The 17,757-nt window shown below is 43.1% G+C and overlaps 1 protein-coding gene across 2 annotated transcripts in view; it reads right to left on the bottom strand.

Moving 5' to 3' along the window:
• LOC143941042 (phospholipid-transporting ATPase IC-like) overlaps window positions 1-17,757 on the bottom strand; it is a 170,382-nt gene that overhangs the window by 71,575 nt on the left and 81,050 nt on the right. For both annotated transcript variants that reach the window (XM_077462951.1, XM_077462952.1), the window contains 3 exons: window positions 13,816-13,904; window positions 4,352-4,548; window positions 976-1,184 (listed from right to left, as the gene is read on the bottom strand). In XM_077462951.1, coding sequence (XP_077319077.1) covers window positions 976-1,184; window positions 4,352-4,548; window positions 13,816-13,904 — 495 coding nt within the window. The remainder of the gene's footprint in view (window positions 1-975; window positions 1,185-4,351; window positions 4,549-13,815; window positions 13,905-17,757) is intronic.

Here is a 17,757-nt window from a genome sequence, read left to right as displayed (position 1 = left end):
CCTGGGTACTAATGTAAGTATCTCACTAAAGATGAAACTCCCCGGGTAGTAAACCTGAGAGCATTCTGGAGATAATACATTCGCTATTAGTAAACACTAATACTGGCATATTTCAAAGCTATTGCACAGCCCTCTGGACACGTTGAAGGACATGTTTGAGGCCCCTATATTTATTGGGATGAATTTAATGTTTTGCCAGGTGTTTGTGTCCAACACCAAAATTTACTGATGTAAAAACAAATTACTGATGTAAAAACGTCTGACCATATAGTGCAGGGGTATGCAATTAGCAGACCTCCAGCTGTTGCAGAACTACAAGTCCCATGAGGCATTGCAAGACACTGACAGCCACAAACATGATACCCAGAGGCAGAGGTATGATGGGACGTGTAGTTTTGCAACAGCTGGAGGTCCGCTAATTGCATATCCCTGATATAGTGTGTATATACACTATATTACCAAAAGTATTGGTATGCCTGGCTTTACACGCACATGAACTTTAATTGGCATCCCAGTTTTTGTCTGTAGGGTTCAATATTGAGTTGGCCCACCCTTTGCATCTATAACAGCTTCAAATATTCTGCAAAGGTTGTCCACAAAGTTTAGGAGTGTGTCTATGGGAATATTTGACCATTCTACCAGAAGCGCGTTTGTGAGGTCAGGCACTGACAAACATTCCCATAGACACACTCCTAAACCATGTGGACAGCCTTCCCAGAAGAGTTGAAGCTGTTATAGCTGCAAAGGGTGGGCCAACTCAATATCGAACCCTACGGACCCCCCCTTTTGATAGGTGCCCCTATTTTAGGCCATTAAAGTTCATGTGCATGTAAGGGCAGATGTCCCAATACTTTTGTTAATATAGTGTATAAGTGTATATATAAACAGGTATATATACAGTATATATAGTATATATTTTTTATCTTTATTTTTTTTTCTAGGTAACATTTTTTAAATGGCATATGCTATTCTTACCATAAGTCCTCGCATTAATGGAACACTTTTTAAACGTCATGATGTTCTGTGTCAGTGTGCCAGTCTTGTCAGTGAAGATGTACTCAATCTGCCCTAGCTGTTCGTTTAGCGTTGTTGTCCTGGCTTTGGCTGGTGTGTCTTTCTTTGAGTAGTACATTTGTAAATCCTGGTTAATAAAGATACTTTGTCCCAGTCGAATCAGTTCAATACTGCACAATGGAAACCAGAAATAACTCTCATCAGAATAAAATTAGAATAAAATCTTCATTGGGCTGATGTCCATCATGTGCCTCTAGGTCACCTAAGGCTGGCCATACATATAGCAATGTGATAGAGCAATTCAACTTTCTACAATGTTGTATTCTATTTTCTGACAAAATCGCAAAACTATCAAAGACATAAAATGGTCACAAACGGCCACAAGGAGATGGTATTGAAAGTGATTGGATCGATCCTGGAAGAAAAACTCAATTACTTTCAAATGTATTGACATTGTTTTTTGCCCATTTTGGTTCCATTTCAATTCTTCCTTTCAATAAACTGCATTGAAGTTGTCAAATTTGTTGCCCATTTTTCACTTCCACTCAGGGCCGCTTTTAAGGCAGGGCAAAAGGGGCAGCTGCCCTGGGCCCTGTCATTGTTGTGGGGCCCAAAGCAGCTGCCTCATACTTGCCAACTATCCTGGTTTAAATTCTCTCGTCCCTTTTAGTCCTGTACTGTGTCCGGATATCTCAGTGTGAAGTGCTGGTACTAATGCTGCCCAGCTCTGCCCTATTGTTGTGTACAGATGACTCACCTGCAGACCCTGTGTTTACATGTAATAACCAGCATTCATATGTAAATAGCAGCGGCATTCATATGTAAATAGTGGCGGCTGGTGGCATTGATATGTATATCACGCCCCCCTGAGATCATATCCACAGTAATCTTTAGCAACCAATCAACAAGCAAAAATCATGTTCTGTAACCTCTAGGAACCAGTCAGTGAGCAGTACTGATAAACTGTAACCTCTGGCAACCAATCGCAATAGCTGCCTGATCTGATTCAGTAAACTGATTTGAGTCTAGCTGCTATTTATTGTATGTCTCAGGGCAGGTGGAAAGCAAAACTGCATGGTGGGGCCCAAGAAAAGTTTTGCCCAGGGTCCAATCAATATTAAAGACGGCCCTGCTTGCACTACATAGTTCCGGTAGCCTATCAAACTTTGTGATTCCGATGGATGGAAAGTGGTTGATATGGTAGATATTGAGGGTTTCATAAGGGCATCTAAAGTGAATCTGTGCTTTCCCTATCCGGGTATATTCTAGGGCAGTGAACTGAATATACTTTCCTTGCCTTCACTCCCATACAATAGCAATTTCCAGCGAGAGCAAGAAAAATCAACCCATGTTGGCTAAATCACAAAACTGGTCAAAGAAAATTATGAACTGTTGACAGGCAACACTGTTCCAATGTGTATTTCAATAGTATATAAAGGTGCTTGCCTGCAGGTTAGCTTTATTGTGGTTGCCTCCAAAGCAGACGTGTAAGTAGAAATGAATGGTCTTTATACACAAGAAAGCATGGTGTGGGTCTGTGTTCAACGCAGGCTCCTACACATTTTGTGCCACAACCAGTGCTTTCTCTTAATGAAACTGCTCCTCACAGCAAATGCTGTCTTAGATCGGAGGTTCTAAAACTTTTTATAATTGCAGTCCCCTAATGGATTGCGCAAAACATCTCCATACCCCTTCACAGGAGTGTCGAAATCGTCATCATAACCAGTCCTATTAGATACCACTAGCACACTTTTACTTTACATATGGATATCTAGGATCAGAACAGCTAAAAGACAGTCATGCAGATTTTATATTTACTTATGGAAAAAGAGCAAACCACAAAAACACAAGCTATACACAACTACTTTATTTAGTGCAATCAACATGGAAAGGAATGGAGGTTACTTTTAGGCCGGGTTCACACATGTACGGCCACGGGTTCGTGCCTGGGATCTACTGCATATTTGTTCATCTGTTCAGGTGCGATTCAGGTCCGAATTTTTTCCTGAATTTGCACCTGAACCAGACCCAAACACGCACCCGGACCATGGGAACCGGCTTCATTGAGGGCTGGTCACACTCGCATCTCATGCGAATTGGATGCAGAGAACCCCGCATCCAATTCACATATGTGTGAACCCAGCCTAATGCCCTGTACACACGGTCGGAAATTCAGACGGAAAAGGTCCGATCGGATTATGTTGTCAGAAAATCCGATCGTGTGTGAGTTCTATCTGACGTTTTCCGTCGGAAAAAGTTTGAGAGCTGGATCTAAAATTTTCCGACAAAAAAATCAGATCTGACTTTTTCAGATCATTTGTAGAGAATTCCGATGGACAAAGTGCCCCGCATGCTCAGATTAAATTACAAGACCAAAGCTTTTGGCTACTAGCCTCTACGTAGTCCCGTCGTACGCAATGAACGCCACCTCGTTCCGAATGATTGGATTTTCCAACAACTTAGTCCAACCGTGTATATGCAACAGAAGTTTTGGCCAAAATCCGTCGGATAAAAAATCTGATGGATTTTGTGGTCGGAATGTCCGACCGTGTATACAGGGCATTAGTGTTATCATTGTCAGTAACCTCCATCTAACTAACACATCAAGTAAATTTCTCCAATTTATAAATCAGGTTCAGTAATGCAGAGAATCCGTTTTTTTTTATAATTTGGAGGTCCAGTTCCATACTCCTTTAAGTGGTTACCGTACACTCAATGATTTTGAATATCCCTGGTTAGGTGCCTCTATCTTAGACCCTTCAGCACACCAAGCTACTTTTTCTAATCACTACTTGTGCAAAGCCTTGTGTTATTATATATGTAGCAAGGTTGTGAATACTTATGTACATGGGATTTTTTCGTTTTTAATTTTTAATAAATTTGAAAAGATTTCAAAAAGACTTCTTTTGCTTTGTCATTATGGGGTATTGTTTGTAGAATTTTTAGGAGAATAATGAATTTATTGCATTTTCATAAAAGGCTGTAACATAACAAAATGTGAAAAAAGTGAAGCACTGTGAATACTTTCTGGATGCACTGTACTTGGCGTAGTAAAACTTCCTTCAACATTGCAGAACAAGTCCAGCTGAATGTGGCTAACCGCTGCTAGCTATATTGTGACCTGGATAAATGAAGAATCTTCACAGACACTGTCCTAATTAAATATGCCAATCACCATGAAATGTGTCAAGGCAGATGTTGATGGTCAAAGAACACGATGGGAGGTGTTAAAGTTTTGTAACAACACCTTGTTTAAATTGCTTAGACTAATCAGCGTGATGCTAGAATGCCTGGACAGGTCATACATGTTTGTCATTGAAGGAATTAGAGATATTACCTTACATAGAGAGATATTGGTACCATGGTGTTCAGAACAATGATATATCCCCAAAAGATTAAGAATCCTCTGTAAGATGGAGTATAGTCATATCCATCATAAAGGTACCAAGATTTATTTCCAGTGTTCATATCATTTTCCCAGACGGATTGCCCAATGGCAAGACCAGCTGATGCCAGGACCAACATTGCAAATATCTAGAAGACAGAAGGACAAGTTGAAAGATCATGTCTGGGTCTAAATGTTCAGTGGGGCAATAATGGGATCCTTCACCCTCTGACTATTGAATGCTCTATTTTTTTCAAATGCTAAAGCACTCATGACCCGATTTTAAAATATACTGTTGCTGCAATACTATTGTCACATCTCAGGATTTTATACCTGAAGACTCGTTGAGTTACTAAAAACTCTTTAAGCAGGTGGACTAGAAGGCATCTTAAAAACATCTGTTAAGACTTCAGAACAATACACTGGACCATTAATGGTGTAACTTATTTTCACACTAGAGCACAAAGGCCAAGGCATAGGGTGCCATGATCTCTAGGATTGGCACAGAGCCACTCAGGCAACATTTAATTTATGCTTTCTACTGCAAGTTTAGACTTAAGCCGCGTACACACGGGCGAACTGTATGGCCTACTTAGTCCGTCATACAATCCGACGGACAGTCCGTCATACTTTCGAATGAACGGACTTGACCACACACGGATAGCCAAACAGTCCGACGAAAGCTTGCGCGATGATGTGTACAGCACGTACGACGGGACTAGAAATAGGAAGTCCAATACACAGCAATGCACCCTTCCGCCGTGTAAATCCTTTCTGAGCATGCGCCATTCTTAGTCCGTCGAACTAGCCTACTGACGAGCGGATTGTCCGCTGAAACCAAAGTATGACGGACAGAATTTTGAAAAATCCGAAATACTTAGTACGCCAGACTGCACGCTGAAAAAGTCCGCTGAAGCCCACACACGAGCGGACTGTCCACTGAAATGTGTTTCGACGGACTAAGTAGGCCATACAGTCCGCCCGTGTGTACGCGGCCTTAGAGAGGGGCAACACGAGTTCCAGTGAGACTTTGGGAGGCAACTTAGACACGACTTGAGTATGAATTACAGCACGACTTGAGGCAACTTGAAGTTGAATCCAGGACAGGGGACTTTTCCAGTGGCCAATCACATAATAATCAGCTCTGTGGGAGGGAGGGGTTTGCCTAGAAAACTATTTTTACTTCCTGGAAAGTTGCTTCAGTTAAGACAGGGGATCCGACTTGGAGGCAACTTCCATTGAAATCAATGGGTACAAGTTGCCTAGTATTTGGATTGAAGTAGTACAGGAACCTTTTCTGAAGTCGGAGCGACTTCAGTAGTTGCGCAATTTGAGGCAACTTGGGATGACTTCAAGTCGGATCCAAAGTTGCCCCTGTTTGAATGGACTCTTACATAGCCAGGCAAACACCTATCCTCTTTCACCTGCACGCTAATATAAAGCGGAACTCCACCCAAAAGTGGAAGTTCCACTTTAAGACCTCTTCCCTGGCTCCTCTTTAACATTTGGCACTGTTTTTATGGGGGGGGGGGGGGGGGGAAGTAGCTGGTACCTGGTTTTGATCTGAGTGTTAGTTCCCCCCCCCCCCACAGACTTCAGAGACACATCACAGGTCCCAGAAGACTGCAGGACTATTTACAATGTGCAATGCTTCTCGCGTAGTGGTCAGCCAGCTGTAAAGCTGCATGCTGTCACAGCTGGCTGCCCACAATTAAAGCGGAGGTCCACCCCAAAGTGGACCTTCCGCTCATTGGAATCCTCCCCCCCTCTGGCACCTTTCAGGGGGGAGGGGGGTGCAGGTACCTGTACAGTACAGGTATCTGCACCCACTTCCGGGATAGCTCTCTGCGGAAAGGGGCGTAGATTTACGCCCCTTTCCGAAAGTCCCCCGCTGCCTGCTGGGAAACACACAGATCCCAGAGGCAGCGGGTCCATCCTTATTGCTCAGCGCGACTCACGCATGCGCAGTAGGGAACCGGGAAATGAAGCCGAACGGCTCCACTTCCTGATTCCCATACCCAAGATGGCAGCGGCAGCACCCGAGAGACGATCGAGAGATCGGCTTCGGGTGCCGATATCGCGGGCGCGCTGGGCGGGTAAGTGTCCTTATTTTAAAAGTCAGCAGCTGCAGTATTTGTAGCTGCTGGCTTTTAAAAAAAAAAAACGGCGGAACTCCCGGCGGACTCCCGCTTTAAAGTGCTACCTCGGGTGAGCACACAGTTAGACGAAACGTAAGTCGGGTGGTTGTCGTGCTGACGTCATCGCGGTACATTGAGGAGTCTGAACGGACGATTGCTAGCCGGCCGGCTAATTTTATGTGAGACGCTATCTCATTTGTCATTTCTTGTAAATGTGATTCTTTTAACTATTAGACATGTGCAGAGTAAAATATTTCGTTTCGGAATTTCGTTTTCGTCCAAAAACTTAATTTATTTAGTTACTCCCGAAATTCGTTATAATTTATTTCGTTTTTCGTTCAAAAATTGCATTCGTCCGAAAATCCACATGAATTACGGTCGAATCTGTCTTGGAAGGCTTATGGTGTCTGTCGAATGTATAAAGAAGATTCGACAGAGCTAACTATATAGCATACTTTAGAACCCTATTAAAGTCTATGGGACTCCAACGTTCAAAATCTAAAGTGCTAATTTTAAAGGCAAATTTGCAAGTTACTGTCCTAAAAAGTGTTTGGGGACCCGGGTCCTGCCCCAGGGGACATGTATCAATGCAAAAAAAAGTTTTAAAAACGGCCGTTTTTTCGGGAGCAGTGATTTTAATAATGATTAAAGTGAAACAATAAAAGTGTAATATTCCTTTAAATTTCGTAGGGGGGGGGGGGTTGTCTATAGTATGCCTGTGAAGGGGCGCATGTTTCCCGTGCTTAGAACTGTCCCTGCACAAAGTGTCATTTATGCAGGAAAAAAAGTCCTTTAAAATCACTCGCAGCTATTATGAATTGTCGGCTCCGTAATACAGAGAACACTCATTGAAAGTCATTGATAAAAAAATAAATAAATAAATTAAAAAAAAGCGTGGGGGTCCCCCAAATTCAATTACCAGGCCCTTCAGGTCTGGTATGGATATTAAGGGAAACCCTGCCTCAAATTTAAGAAAAAATTTGACGTGGGGTTCCCCCTAAATATCCATAACCAGACCCTTTATCCGAGCACGCAACCTGGCAGGCGGCAGGAAAAGAGGGGGGGACGAGAGAGCGGCCCCCCCTCCCTCCTGAACCGTACCAGGCCACATGCCCTCAACATTGGGAGGATGCTTTGGGGGTCTGTGACCCCTCAAAGCACCTTGTCCCCATGTTGATGAGGACAAGGGCCTCATCCCCACAACCCTGGCCGGTGGTTGTGGAGGTCTGCGGGCGGGGGGCTTATCAGAATCTGGAAGCCCCCTTTAACAAGGGGACCCCCAGATCTCGGCCCCCCCCCCTGTTTGAAATGGTAAGGGGGTACAAAAGTACCCCTACCATTTCACAAAGAAAGTGTAAAAAATGGTTAAATAAAACAAACACACTTTTGAAAAATTCCTTTATTAAAAATAAAAAATAAAAAAAAGATTCCAGCGGCGGTAATCCACTCTTGCTATCCAGCGACGGACGGTCATCTCTCCAGCGATGGCTCATCTCATCCAGCGCAGCGAATACATCCTTCTTCTGTCTCCGTGGAGGAGACACTGCAGGCATTCCGACGGCTGACGTTTCTTATATACGGAGGGCGGGGCCACTCGTCACCTGACCCCGCCCCCCTCTGACGCAAGGGGAAACCCGGGGTTCCCCGTGACGTATGGGTGACCCGCCCCCCTCTGATGTAACGGATACCTGCCTGTGTTACATCAGAGGGGTGTGGGGTCACCCATACGTCACAGGGAACCCCGGGTTTCCCCTTGCGTCAGAGGGGGGCGGGGTCAAGTGACGGGTGGCCCCGCCCTCCGTATATAAGAAACATCAGCCGCCGGAATGCCTGCAGTGTCTCCTCCACGGAGACAGAAGGATGGATTCGCTGCGCTGGATGAGATGAGCCATCGCTGGAGAGATTACCGTCTGTCGCTGGATAGCAAGAGTGGATTACCGCCGCTGGAATCTTTTTTTTATTTTTTTATTTTTAATAAAGGAATTTTTCAAAAGTGTGTTTGTTTTATTTAACCATTTTTACACTTTCTTTGTGAAATGGTAGGGGTACTTTTGTACCCCCTTACCATTTCAAACAGGGGGGGGCGGGATCTGGGGGTCCCCTTGTTAAAGGGGGCTTTCAGATTCTGATAAGCCCCCCGCCCGCAGACCTCCACAACCACCGTCCAGGGTTGTGGGGATGAGGCCCTTGTCCTCATCAACATGGGGACAAGGTGCTTTGAGGGGTCACAGACCCCCAAAGCATCCTCCCAATGTTGAGGGCATGTGGCCTGGTACGGTTCAGGAGGGAGGGGGCCGCTCTCTCGTCCCCCCTCTTTTCCTGCGGCCTGCCAGGTTGCGTGCTCGGATAAAGGGTCTGGTATGGATTTTTAGGGGGAACCCCACGTCAATTTTTTTTAAATTTGATGCGGGGTTCCCCTTAATATCCATACCAGACCTGAAGGGTCTGGTTATGGATATTTAGGGGGAACCCCACGTCAAATTTTTTCTTAAATTTGAGGCAGGGTTCCCCTTAATATCCATACCAGACCTGAAGGGCCTGGTAATTGAATTTGGGGGACCCCCACGCTTTTTTTTATTTATTTATTATTATTTTTTTTTATCAATGACTTTCAATGAGTGTTCTCTGTATTACGGAGCCGACAATTCATAATAGCTGCGAGTGATTTTAAAGGACTTTTTTTCCTGCATAAATGACACTTTGTGCAGGGACAGTTCTAAGCACGGGAAACATGCGCCCCTTCACAGGCATACTATAGACAACCCCCCCCCTACGAAATTTAAAGGAATATTACACTTTTATTGTTTCACTTTAATCATTATTAAAATCACTGCTCCTGAAAAAACGGCCGTTTTTAAAACTTTTTTTTGCATTGATACATGTCCCCTGGGGCAGGACCCGGGTCCCCAAACACTTTTTAGGACAGTAACTTGCAGAATCTTTTCTCTCTGTCAAATCTTTTTTCTCTGTCAAATATTTTCTCTATATAATCTTGGACTAGTAGAGGTAAGGTTAGGCACATTCGACCACAGGTTCTATAGACAGCTTGTTATTGTCAGAGTCATGTCGAATCTCCTATTCTATATCGAACTGTTGTAACAATGAAAATGAAAATAAAGCATTTATTTATGTCGGATCTTTCATTTTTCGGATTTTGTGCTTTCGTTATCGTTTGTTAAAACGAAAACGAAAATAGCTGAAATTCGGACGAAAATGCATTCGGACCAAAACGAATGCACATGTCTATTAACTATTAAACTTTATCTACTGGTTTACACTATGGGGTGCTTTATGTTTATCTTTTTGGGGTATCATACTTCATCGCTATATGGCCATATTGGACGGAGTATCCTGCTTGCCCTGAGTTCATCGCTGTGCAGCTGAGTTGTGGCTATATTCTCCTCCTGTTACAAGCTTTAATTAGCAAGCCTCTGGTAAGCGTGCATTCTAGGTGGTGGTGGGCACTGTTCTGGGTGCCAGCTGATTGGTCTTTTTACTTCACTGGATTACCCACCTGTGGCTTCACTTTACACTGTGGAAGTATCATTTCACTTGTTTTACGGATTATTATTTGGATATCTCCATTGGACTGTTTATCTTCTATTCTATTTTATTTATACTGTTACTTACACTGCCATGGTGTATTTTTTTATTTACTAATCAATCATTTATTCACCTATATATGATTTATGGACTTTTTATTAGATTATAGGGTTTGTTAGTTCTAGCGCAGTCTATCTTTTTCTATTTTGCATGGTTATTTGTGTGCATCTCACAATTTTTGGCTGCAGCTGTATATTCACATTTATTTAGGTGTATCACTAGTTAGCATTGTATTTCTTTTTTGTGTTTCGCAGTGTTCAAAATAGTTGTCGGAGAGAATGGAAGTGCGTGCACATTGTAGCTGGCCTAGGGGCAATAGATGTTGCCGCTGAACGTACGCAGATGTGCGTACTCGGCTTCCGGGGGTTATACTGGGATGATGCCCGCACCTGCAGGCATCATCCCAGTACTGATTTTTAGAGCGGGCGATTGGCTTTCCAGCCATAACAACCGATGTGGCTAAAAGCCGCTCGGCTGTTATGCCGGAGGAGCGGGAGGGGACAACCCCCCCTCCCGCTGCCTCCCACCGCTCTTACCGGGGCTCCCGTTCAATCGGGAGCACCGATGTAGAATCCAATGCCTCCGGCGGCTGGGGAGGGACTGGAATGAAGCCGTAAGCGGCTTCATTCCAGTCTCCTAATGGTAAACACGGAAGCGACGTTATGACGTCATGACGTCACTTCCCGTTTACTCGGCTGCCAATGGCACCGGATTTAAAAATATATACACTATTTAGAATCACTGAAAATGGCGATCTGAATACTTTGAAGTGTAAAGGAGGGATCGGGGGTCCCCCGATCCCTCCATAAAGAGTACCTGTCACCACCCATTACTGTCACAAGGGATGTTTACATTCCTTGTGACAGCAATAAAAGTGATCAAAATTATTATTATTTTTTTTAAAAACGATTTATTAATTTTAAAATAAATAAAATAAATAAGAAAAAAAAAATTAAAGTACCTGCCCTCCCCGCGAGCTCACGCAGCAAAAAAAAAATGCATACGGAAGTCGCGCCTGCTTATGTAAATGGTTGTCAAATCACACATGTGAGGTATCACCGCGATCGTCAGAGCGAAAGCAATAATTCTAGCACTAGGGGTGTTTTTATGTGGCGCTACCTAGGTAAATACTAATAAAGTAAAAAAATACCAAAATTAAATAAATACGATTGTGAATTAAATTATGTGAATCTATCCAACCTATCACAATAATAAAAAATATTATGGTGACCCCGCCCCCTTACGATGTCATAGTCCCCATGTGACATCAACCCATGTGACCAACCCATGTGACATATTCCATGTGACACCGCCCCATTGTCACTATATAAGTCACAGCGCAGGGCGGCTCTGGCATTCCGGCCGGAGGGAGCGACGTGTCAACATCTCCTGGAGAAGAACAAGAAGAACAAGAAGAAGAACGGAAGGCGACAGCGGCGACAGCGGCGACAGAAGACCGGGCCACCGCCTGTAAAAGAGCTACAAGAAGGCGCGGTGGCCCGGCAGAAGAACCGAAGGCGGCGACAGAAGAACGGAAGACGGCGACAGAAGACCGGGCCACCGGACCAGGCGCGGTGGCCCGGCAGAAGAACCGAAGAGGGGGACAAGACCCCCGAAGTCGGGAGAAGAGGCCGGCGGCGGGGAGGAAGAAAGCCGGACTCCTCCGCTGGCAAAAGAGCTACACACACATAGCGGAGGAGTCCGGCGAGAAGACCCCCGAAGACGGGAGACCCCCGGCTGTGCAATAAAATATTTTTTTCCCCTGTGTTGTGTTTTTATTTGTACTTTATTTCACAGGTGAATGGGTAGGGGTACATTGTACCCCATACTCATTCACATAGGGTGGGGGGCCGGTATCCGGGGGCCCCCTTCTTAAAGGGGGCTCCCGGATTCCGATAAGCCCCCCGCCCGCAGACCCCGACAACCAACGGCCAGGGTTGTCGGGAAGAGGCCCTTGTCCTCATCAACATGGGGACAAGGTGCTTTGGGGTGGGGGGGCCGCGCGGCCCCCCCCTTCCCCAAGGCACCCCCCATGTTGAGGGCACGCGGCCTGGTACGGCTAAGGAGGGGGGCGCGCTCGCTCGCCCCCCTTTCCTGGCCGGCCGGGTAGCGTGCTCGGACAAGGGTCTGGTGTGGACTTGGGGGGGACCCCCACGCCGATTTTTTTCGGCGTTGGGGTTCCCCTTTAAGCCCATTCCAGGCGGCGGAGCCCGCGACGTCTCCTTCGCGGGCCCCGCCTACCTGTACACGCGCTCGAAATGGGCGGACTTTCCGAGCGGGAACAGTCCGCTCATTTCGAAAGTACAGCGGACAGGCCCACACACGGGCGGACTGTTCGCTCAAACACAGTTTCAGCGGACAGTTTTTCGGAATTTCCGAAAGACCTTGTCCGTCCAACTGTCCGCTGAAACTGTCCGCTGAAAGCCCACACACGAGCGGACTGTCCGCCCAAACACTGTTCAGCGGACAAGGTTGGGCGAACAGTCCGCCCGTGTGTACGCGGCCTTACAGTGGCGTAACTAGAACCTTCAGGGCCCCGATGCAAGAAACCATGAAGGGCCCCCCTGAACCCCAGCCAGGGCCCTTCCCTCCGAGTCCGGCGGTGAAACTCTAGGGCGTGGTCACAGGTATGACCTTTGTGAGCCCTGTAGTTCCACCACTGGTATCAGTATTTTTTATTAGTTTTTTTTCAATTTTTAGGTGCCCCATTGGGGGACTGTCCCTGTCTGGCTGGGGAGAACAGACATCAGACTGAGTGGCAATGCATGGAGCAGGAGAGGGGTACTCTGAGGAGCCAGCTGAGGACACAGGTCATGCAGGGAATCCACAACTAAAGAGCAGCCAGTGCGATAGTCGAGCATGGAGCTCTGCTAGTCACCCTCCACCTCCAGCCACCCGTGTGCATGGTGCACTGGTACCCTTAGCTGCCTATGCTGCTGCCAGCCATATGTAGTGGGGGCTGCATGGGCCCCCTGCATCACAGGGCCCGGTTGCGGTCGCAACTGCTGCACCCCCTATAGTTACGCCCCTGACCCCTTATAATTTTATTTAGAGTGCAAAGCACACTTTTATATGTGAGCAGCTTCCTATTTCATTTTTTATTGAGCAAGAGTGTTGCGCAACAGGACTTTCCCATTTTTTATAATTCTAGCACTAGACCTCCTCTGTAACTCTAACCTGGTAACCGGAATTTTTTTTTAAAGCATCGCCTATTAAGATTTTTAGGTAGTTTGTCGTCATTCCACGAGTGCGTGCAATTATAAAGTGTGTCATGTTTGGTATGTATTTACTCAGAGTAACATTATCTTTCAGATTATGCAAAAAAATTGGGCTAATTTTACTGTTTCGTTTTTTTTTTAATTCATGAAAGTGTCCCTTTTCCCAAAAAGTAGCGTTTAAAACACTGCTGCGCAAATACCGTGTGACATAAAATATTGCAACAATCGCCATTTTATTCTCTAGAGTCTCTGCTAAAAATATATATATATATATATATATATATATATATATATATATATATATATATATATATATATATATATAATGTTTGGGGGTTCCAAGTAATTTTCTAGCAAAAAAATATGGATTTTAACTTGTAAACACCAAATGTCAAAAATAGGCTTAGGCATGAAAGGGATAAATCTGGCCTTGCTTATTTTAAAGTTTAATATTTACCATATACACCATGTTGTTCACCATATAATCAATTTTAGTTCTTTTAAAAACAGTCTTTCCACTGTTCCTCATTATTTTACTATCAGCACCTGGAAAATAAAATAAAATAAAATAAAAACCAAATAACATTGATACTTATAAAACCCTTAATCATTTCACCTCTTGCACCACTTAGGATTGAATATAGATAGAGACCTAAATAGTTTTTTGAGGCTCAGTTCGCATATGAGCCACATGCGGCTCCCAGCAGGGGTCCAGTGCGTGCTGGTTCACCATTTCAGCTCCGATTGCAGCCCGAATTTTGGTCTAAATGCGGACCTGAAATGGACCAAATAACGCACCGGACCTGCTGCGGAGATAGAGAGCCACAGAGAGCTGGTCAAATTCTCCTGCTATTGCAAAATGGATGTGAAGATCCCACATCCAATTTGCAATGGTGTGAGCCCAGACTAAAGGATTTTTAGGGAGTGAGCTGTAAAGTGTCCCAGATTTTTGGGTAACATACCAATTTTGAGTTTATGCAGTTTTATAGTTTTTTCTTATAGAAAACTGTTCATATATTTTTAGGTGTATTTACAGGCAAATAAAAAAAAAAAAAAAAACTTTTTATAGAATGTAATATCTTTTGTTCTATTTTTAATTAGGATTAGTTAACGAGGATCTGCAGTCTGCTCACATCATTTGTAATAAAAACATCTTTGCCATTCTGAAGCTTCCCTCCAACCACTTTGCATATTATTTTATATATAATGTGATTCAGTACTTGCCAAATATGCTGCAGAAATCTCCCTCCACTGAGTCTGGCTGCAGCCATTTTAACTGTGGGCAGCTGAAGCTGCTGCCTGTTCACTTCCTCGATTTACACAGACACACAGAGGCACACCTCCATCTCTGCAGCTCTCATTAGCCCTCTTATGCCGCATACACACGACCGGACTTTTTGACAGCAAAGGTCAGACGGAACGAGTCAGTCGGACAATTCGATCTTGTGTGGGCTCCATCGGACCTTTGCTTGCCAAAAATCCGGTGGACTTTAGAAATAGAACATGTTTTAAATTTTTCCACCGGAACTCCGCCGGACCGAGAAATCCGTTCGTGTGTATGCTAGTCCGATGGACAAAAACTGACGCTAGGGCAGCTATTGGCTACTGGCTATGAACTTCCTTATTCTAGTCCAGTCGTACGTCATCACGTTCAAATCCGTCGGACTTTGGTGTGATTGTGTGTGGCCAAGTCCGTTCATTTAGAAAGTCCATCGGAAACTCCGCCGAAACTCAGTCGGAAAGACCGCCGGACCGAGTCCCTCGAAAAGTCCGGTTGTGTGTACGCGTCATTATGACCCACCCCCCCTCCTTTCCTGGCAAACTCTCACGAGAGTGAGAGAGAGCTGTGCATGATGTCATAAGCCTAGGCTTTTTACCAGGCAAGAAATAGGAAGTGGGATGTATAAGGTATTTACTGGCCAAAAAAAAAAAAATGTTTTACTATCTAAAGTTAAAACAACAAAAGCAGAGGATTTAAAGGTGGAGTTCCGTTGTTTTTTTAAAAGTCAGCAGCTACAAATACTGCAGCTTCTGACTTTTAAAATATGGATGGACACTCACCTGTCCAGCGCGTCTGTGATGTTGGCACCCGAAGCCGATCTGTCGCTCAGCTTTCGGGTGCCTTGCGGCTTCACTTCCTGGTTCCCTACTGCGCATGCGCTGCATGACTCTCGCAATAAGGATGGTCCCTGCTGTCTCTGGGACCCATGTGTTTCCCAGCAGACAGCGGGGAAGGGACAGGAAGTGTCACAAATACCCGCAGATTCTGCGCCTATCTATGCCCAGAAGTGGGTGCAAATACCTGTATTATATAGGTATCTGCATCCCCCTCCCCCTGAAAGGTGCTAATTGTGGCACCGGAGGGGGGGGGGGGAGGTTTCCGATGAGTGGAATTTCCACTTTAGGGTGGAGCTCTGCTTTAATAGATGAAAAGATGAAAAAAATTACTTAAGTTCCACTTTAATTGCATTCACTAGATGGTGCTATTGAGTTGCGTAATGTTTTGTGGGATCTGACTGTATATTAAATAGGGGTTATATATAAATAGGTAGGGGATATGTTATGTAATTACATAAGAGAGTTATATGCCCACAGAGTATTTATTTAAAATTGTACACTGCAGCAAAATATACAGCCGGTATAAATATAATATCCTTGTAGTCCACCTCATAGTACATTTGAATAAAATCTATTTTTTGTGGTCAACCAATCAGAGATGGTTTGACCCTATGAAAAGAGCTGGAAATGGTGGCTTAGCACTTCCTGTAAAATTTGAAAAAACCTCGTGAGCTCCTATTCCTAGAAGCTGCCGGCACTTCCCACACTTCCAAATATGTGATGGTACAAAAAGATAAAAAATTAAGGGCGGGGCTATAAAAAAATAATTAATACCCAATGTGCATATATAAAGAGTATAAAATTATATATATATATATATATATATATATATATATATATATATATATATATATATATATATATATATAAAGTCTAATATACTGTAAAATAATAATACAAAAATCAAAACAATTTATGCCATAGACTGATAATAAAGTGTAATGTTATTCCACAGGGTGTCCTTTTAGATTTAAATCAGTAGTACAACAAACAGTCCATTTTGTGATTTGTGATATCAATATAATTTAAAGTAATATCTTCACATTAATCCATCTCTGTGCACATACAGATATCCTTGTGTCACCATCACCAGTTGTGCCCTCACCTTATAGGCTTAATATCTGCGCCTTAGATCAGAAATAATCCTTTGATCGCTTCTTTGATTTTTTTTTTCTCCCTCTTATAGCTCCTTCCTATATGTGAACGCAGCCTAAATCATGTTACTGAACAGTGTTTAAAAACATTCTTCTGAAGGTCCATTTTTAACAGCAGTGGCTATTTTGGCAGTAGGAGGAGAGGCAACACAGGTTAACAGAAGAGGCTTGCCAAGTATACCTTTGATACTTCTGTGAAGTTTTTTGGGTGTATATAGTACGCTTAAGGCGCAAGAATAATTAAAGGACATTTTTAGCCAATTGTGACTCGTGAGACACAAATATAGGAAGTCTAAAGATTTGTAAAGTAAAGTGAATACTCTTAATTCTCCCATATATTCTGTACTACAATACTGCATAGCAGACTTAGTTTGACAACACTTTGATGAATCTTATATTCTGCAATCACTGTCCCACTGCTCCACCCACCAGCTTGCTCTTTGTATTAAAAGTGAACTTCTCCCAAGTGATGTTCAACCTGAACTTTGATAATATTTGCTGACAGGCAGACATGTGCGATTTGTTTAGTTCTGAATTGAAATTCAGACAAACTTTTAATTATTGGAAAATTCAGATGTATACGAATTTCCAAATTACAACAGTAACAAATTTAAAGGAATTCGAACAATAAAAACTGAATTTTTTGTCCGAAATGCGAATTTGAATAATTTTCTAATCGAATTTGAATAGTTTTCTAATTGAATTCGAATTTCAGAAGAGAATAAAATAGAATAGAAAATGAAGGCATAGAATAGAAAAGAATATAATAGAATATAATTGAATATAATATAATAGAGTAAAACTGAAAATAATACAAAATAAAAGAATAGAAGAAAATAGAATTTAAAATAAAGGGATAGAATAGAAATTATTAGAATGAAAAATAAAAAAATTGAATAAAATAGAAAAGAATAGAGTAAAACAGAACAAAATAGAATAGAAATTAAAAGAACAGAATAAAATAGAAAATAAAGGAATAGAATAGAAAATAATCAAATATAATATAATAGAGTAAAACAGAAAGGAATACAAAATAAAAGAATATAATAAAATAGAATTGAAAATAAAGGGATAGAATAGAAATTATTAGAATGAAAAATAAAAAAAATAGAATAAAATAGAAAAGA

Source organism: Lithobates pipiens, unplaced genomic scaffold (genome assembly GCF_037356315.1).
Source record: "Lithobates pipiens isolate NorthernLeopardFrog02 unplaced genomic scaffold, aLitPip1_a1.2 Scaffold_3, whole genome shotgun sequence".
NCBI lineage: Eukaryota > Metazoa > Chordata > Amphibia > Anura > Ranidae > Lithobates > Lithobates pipiens.
Note: the sequence above shows the minus strand (reverse complement) of the source record. Positions and strands in the feature narration are given on the sequence as shown.